At 49.3% G+C, this 6,000-nt stretch overlaps 1 protein-coding gene across 2 annotated transcripts in view; it reads left to right on the top strand.

Moving 5' to 3' along the window:
* Positions 1 to 2,399: 2,399 nt before the first annotated feature.
* MICU2 (mitochondrial calcium uptake 2) overlaps positions 2,400 to 6,000 on the top strand; it is an 88,718-nt gene continuing 85,117 nt past the window's right edge. The window contains exon 1 of one of the 2 annotated variants that reach the window (XM_082364965.1): positions 2,400 to 2,661. In XM_082364965.1, the coding sequence (XP_082221091.1) occupies positions 2,455 to 2,661 (207 nt within the window). In that variant the 5' untranslated portion in view covers positions 2,400 to 2,454. The remainder of the gene's footprint in view (positions 2,662 to 6,000) is intronic. The other variant, XM_082364964.1, reaches the window with a different exon arrangement.

Raw genomic sequence — 6,000 nt, 5'->3', positions numbered from 1 at the left:
CATGGGTTCGATCCCTGGTCGGGGAACCAAGATCCCGCATGCCAAAAAAAAAAAAGAATAAGCTTTAAGGTAAGACATCCAGGATGTACAAACATGTCCTAGAAACCCTATAATCCCCAGGGACAGAAACGAGCTAGATGTCATTAACCCAGAAAAGCAGGACATATGCCGAGAGCTACCAGAGTCAGCAGAGGTGGAAAACGGACCAGAGGTCTACGGGGTCAAGTCAGGTAGGAAAGAGCGGGAAGATCTCGGGTTAGACAGGCCAGCCCTCTGGACTCATTGGCATTCGGTCAAGCTCATTTGTGATCAGAAGGTAGCAGCGAGCCAAATCTTGAAGAGGGTAAGCTGACATCTGCGGTGAGTCTACAGGGCACTTGACTAGTCGCTTCCTGTGGGACATCTCATGTAATCCCCCAACCCCAAACCCTGAGACAGTGTTTACAGTTGAGAAAATTCAGACTCGGAGAGTTTAGGTAATTTGCCCCTAATCACAGTGATCATCTCGGTAGAGGCAGGATGTAAACCCTGTGGCCTGGATCAGACAGCTGTGCACCGAGTCCCTCTACTTCCTGCCTGGGAAGGACACAGAAAGTGGTTCCAGCAGCTGGGAAAAGCGAGGAAGCTCCAACTGCAGATCAGTTTAGACAAGCTGGCTAAGGAAAGGGAGCAAGAATGAAGGGCGGATCATGACAAGAGGATCCAAGGGCTTAAGTGGTCAAAGCAGATTTAGTGTGGCACTTGTTCTTTGTTTTCGGTTTTTAGTTTGTTTTGCATAACTTCAAGATGGCAGTGATTATGTGATGAGGACTCTTGGCACCTTTGACATGGGCTGTAAGTTACTGCATGCCCCAGGAAAGCTTCTGATGCCTTAGGGACATTTCAGAGGCTGAACCAAGTTTATTAAGTAAATTTACTCTGAAAAGTAAAGACCAGCGAATGGAGGATCAGAGACTACAAAACAAAGCCAAGCCATCTGCCTCAGCTAAATCATTTCTTATAATCAGTGGAACGGCCAGGACTGAGGTGTTGCCCAAGCCTGAGCTGGGGAAAACAGCTGGGTCCCTGATGCTAGAGACATGGGGAAGGTGTGCTGCTGCATCTGACTCGGGGCCAGGTGGGATAATAGACACCATCCAACACTTTATTAGAAGAGTTTAAAGCCAACACTCAGCAAATAGTGAATGCCTGAAGTAAAGAGACTGACTCGCTGAGTTCATTAAAAACTACTTCACAGGTTCAATGCCTGGTCCTGGAAGATCCCACATGCCACAGAGCAACTAAGCCCATGCACCACAACTACTGAGCCTGTGCCCTAGAGCCCGCGAGCCACAACTACTGAGCCCGCGTGCCACAACTACTGAAGCCCGCACGCCTAGAGCCCGTGCTCCACAACAAGAGAAGCCACCGCAGTAAGAAGCCCACGCACTGCAACAAAGAGTAGCCCCCGCTCACTGCAACTAGAGAAAGCCCGTGCACAGCAACGAGGACCCAATGCAGCCAAAAATTTAAAAAATAAAAATAAATAGAATAAATTTTTAAAAAACAGAAAATCTTATTAAAAAAAAAAACTACTTCGTCAAAGTTAGACGGCTGGGAGAGAACATGATTCAGCAAAAACCAAAGAGCAGACGAGAATGTAAGGAATGGAAGGATTTAAAAGACGGCGAAGACGCTTTTTTTTTAAGTTCGCCAGTTTTGCAAGACAAAAAACGTCCTGGAGATGATGGTGGTGATAGTTGCACAACAACGTGAATGTACTTGATGCCACCGAACTGTGAGCTAAAAAATGGTTAAGATGATAGTGTTATGTATATTTCACCACAATTGAAAAATACATTTTTAAAAAAGTTTGCTTAGCTGCCACAGTGAGACACTAGAATACAATTTTTTTAAACCAGGTTGTGTCCTTGAGGCCTGTGCGGAAGCCTGTAGAGCTTGAGCACCTTTCTGACTCAGGTTAAGTGATTCGGAACGCAGCCTGTAGGCTGCAGAGCCGACCCGGTTCCTAGGACCCGCAGGGCGTGTCCGTCAGCGCCCAGCACCAGGGACCCGGTCGCACCGCCTTGATCACGCCCCCCGGGAAAGCGGCTCCCGGCTCACCGCGACCGCCGCCCGGCGCCAGCCAGCCAGCCGCCTCGCGCGACCCCGGCCCCAGGCCCTCGACCCCCGCCAGGCCCTGGCCCCACAGGACACGCCCCCCTCACACGGCACGGCGATCCTGGTGCCATCCCCGGCGGCATGCCCACTCTCTCCCGGCCACTGCGCCCCGCCCCGGGCAGGCCCCGCCCCGCCCCGCCCCCGAGGCCCCGCCCCGTCCCCGCCCGCAGCACGGCGCGCGGGCTCGGGGGCGGGACGGAGACCGCCCGGGTCTCGCGACACCGCGGCCGCGCGCGAGTTCTCGGGGCGCCGTGGGAAGCGACGCGGACGCGGCGACTGAGCGCTTCCGCAAAAATGGCGGCGGCGGCGGGTGGCGCGCGGCTGGCGGCCTGGGGCGGAAGGCTGCGGCGCGGGCTGGCTGCCGGCCGGCGGGCCTGGCCAAGCTCCGGGCCCGTGGCGGCGGCAGTGGTCGGCGTGGCCCTGGCGGGAGCAGGAGCAACGTGGTACCACGGCCGCGTGAACGTGGCGGCGCCCCAGGGCGGGCTCACCGTGGTAGCCCAGGTACGGGACGGGCCCCGTCAGGCAGCCCCGCCGTGCCCCTCAGTCCTCGGACGCCCGGCGGGTGGAGGGTGCGGGTGAGGAGTGGGGGGTTGGGGCGGCCCCCGGCAGCCTGCGCCGCGGACCCGCGGGGACGGTGGGGGCGTGTCCCGTGCGCCCGGGCCCGCAGCTGCGCCCCGTGGTCCAGCTGTCCTAACAGGTGACCTTTTTAATAATAAAAGAGGCAATCGGCTGGTCGATGCTTGCCAGGTTTGATGGTCAACTGTCAGGAACAGTATCACATGTCGTAAACCTTCATGCTTCCGCGGACTCTGAGTACCACGCAAAAGACGTTTGTTTTAAAACTATCGTGTTTGAAAGTAAAGGTCGTGTTCCCTGGTTCAGTATTAAATTGTCACGTAAAACATTTGAACATTGGAAAAAGAGTACTACTTTTTAAATATTCAGAGGACATTTTAATTCTTTTAAGTTTGTGTGTGAATATTTTTGAAAATTAAAAGCAGTATTCTTTTTCTGTTGGTTAGATTTACATTATGCTTTTCTAAGTGCCTTGAGTTCTGAAAAACTCAACGGTCAGATACAACAAAAGAGAGGAAAGCAGGCGTTGTGAATTAAAGTTAAGTATTGACATACAGTATTTTTACTTGTATTAAATTAAGATGCCACAAAGTTAAAACGGGCAATAACTCTCCCCCCATTCTCATACCATTTCTGATTACAGGTGGAAGGATCTAGCTAACGGTGTTTTATAGTATTTTTGTTCATTTTGTGTGAAGCAGTTCAGTTTATTATCCATCTTTGGTTTCTCTGCCTCTGTTCTCAACCGCTGAATTCATCCTGTTTAGTTAGTCTTCCCAAGAGTATCGCTTTAACCACATAACGTATGCTTCTTCAGAAACCATTAGTGCCTCGTGCTCCTAGGATAAAATCCACATTTTTAAATTTTGTCATGCAGAGCCATCTGGAGTCACGCTCTGACCTAGCGCTACTCAGACACACCTTCTTTCAAAGGGGTTCACTCCGTGTGCCCAGAAATGGCTTCGGTTTTACCCCCTCAGCAATTTGTAGATTCCGGGTTCAGTCTGTCTGTGTCACTGTGGTTTTGTGGCCCACTGCTAGCCTGTTTGTGTTTTCAGTTCCTGACAGGACACTAAAACTTTACACCAGTGTGGTGTTGCCAGCTCCCTTCCCTCCCTGCAACCTTTGGTACTTTCAGACCGGCTAAAGTAATACAGAAACCATTGTATTATCAATGGGTTTACAAAGTCTGTTGACACAGCATTTGCTTGATCTGCTGTTGGACCACTTTTATTAAAACAGTGGTTTTCGTCCTTTTGCCACCCCAGTGGACTTGAAGATGACCTCACCTTCCTCTCAGCAGCAGTGGCTGAATCCAGCAGGAATTGAGGGGCCTGTAGTTTGAAAACTCCCTCCACCTCACTGACTGGGGTAACATTTCCCTAAGAGGGGGCCTGTCAATTCCACTGCCGCCCCGGCCGTCAGCACCACCGCCGCTTTAGAGTCATGTGTGCATGGTCGAGAACTACTGAGATAGATGTGCTCTTGATACACTTTTATGTATTATATAGTTATTTTACTTAGCATTGCAAGGTGGTACAGTCTTCCTGACACGGACTTAATAATAGTGATAATGTCCTTCATTTTTAGTCATTACAGTAAGTGATTTTTCCAATAAAAATAGTGAATTTATACTCACTGACTCATACACTTTTCAGATTTCCATTGTGACCAGTGCTTGCGTTTGTGAGGGTCAGTCAGGAATTAAGGGTAGAATTCAAGGTCATGAAACAGCAGATATGTTGGCATTTCCCTTCTTTCTTTCTTTCTTCTTTCCACAATTATTGAAGTGCTACCTCTGTGCCAGGCAGTATACAAGGAGTGGGGAATTCAAGACACGGTTCAAGTGCTTACAGTTTAGTGCGGGGGCAATTTTAATACAGGGCGATAGGGATGGTAAGTGCTGGGTGCTCTGGGGGCACCTGGAAGAGCCCCTCCCACAAGCTTGGGTTCCTGAGCGATGACCTGTAAACTGACACCTGTGGGATGAATGGAGTTTGCTGGGCAAAGAGAAGGGGAGGAATACTGCACGCCAGGCAACAATGTTGCAAAGGTCTGGAGGGAGGAGTTGGACTCAGTAGGATGAGAGCTGTACAAGATGAGGCTCAGAACGGGGAGGGGTGGCAGGGAATCGGGTCATGAAGAAGAAGTTTTTATCCTGAGGACAGCAGGGAGCCATCGTAGGGCTTCTTAACCTTCATGGTCCCCCAAGAATACAGGCATAGAACTCAGGGAGTCTTTGAATTTAAATAGAAAAAGATTACATTTTTGTCTTCATTGACCTGTAACTTAACACTTTCTTCAATTGTGAATGTAAGCAACTAGCTACAGAAGTATTAACAGTAACCCACGGTATAACAAGCTCAACCTCAGATCTTTTCCTATTCTGATACAGTTGTTACAGATATCTCAAAGTATCACTTCTTTGAAATTACAGTGCTTATTAAACATGCCACCATATCATGTTATTTAAGGCATAAATCAAGAATTACACATATTACTATATTGCAGATTTGACTTGGACCTTTGGAAAGAGTATGGAGACTTTAGTGAAGGGAATGGATTGAGAGTGATGTCGGGAGCTGTTGAAATAATTCAGGAGAGAGTTGGTGATGGCTAAATTAGTGGATGAATTTGAAAGAAGTTTAGAAGATAAATTTGCAGAGTCTAAGTTGCAGGAGTCTTGTGTAAAATGTAATTGTATTGTTTCAGAAAACATACAGGTTCTCCCCCACTATCCAAAAGTAGAGCATTCCTGTGAAACCTTTTGTAAGCCGAAATGGGTAAATCAAAGGAGCAGTTACCTTAGGACACGTCTTGGTAAGGGGAGCACAGCGTAAATGGAGATGCAGCCCAGATGCTCACAGACACCGTGCAGAGCTCTGGCATCTGATGCTGAGATGCTGAGTGTAGTTCCCGGGGCCGCCCTTGCTGCCTGGGCTGTGCGCTGCCCCTGTAACGGCTCGCTGAAAAACAAAGGCTGAGCACTTCTGTCGATTTTTGCCTGTTTTCGTAAAAGCGAAAATCTTCTTCAGGTTTCTTTGGGTTAGCGGAAGCGGGTACTGTGTAGGTCTTTGGTGAACTTTGGTGAAAGCGAAGTGGCCTGAAGCGGGGGATCCCTGCAGGAGTCCTGAACAAGTGATTACATCTGGACAACAACATATTGCTCCTACAGATATCCTTTAGGGCGTGACTTGCTTTAGAGCATGTCAGCCTGTCAGTTACTTGTATGTAAGCTGCTTCCTCTGAAACACTTAAGTATAT

The sequence above is a fragment of the Balaenoptera borealis genome (assembly GCF_965194805.1).
Source record: "Balaenoptera borealis genome assembly, chromosome: 18".
NCBI classification, from domain to species: domain Eukaryota; kingdom Metazoa; phylum Chordata; class Mammalia; order Artiodactyla; family Balaenopteridae; genus Balaenoptera; species Balaenoptera borealis.
Note: the sequence above shows the minus strand (reverse complement) of the source record. Positions and strands in the feature narration are given on the sequence as shown.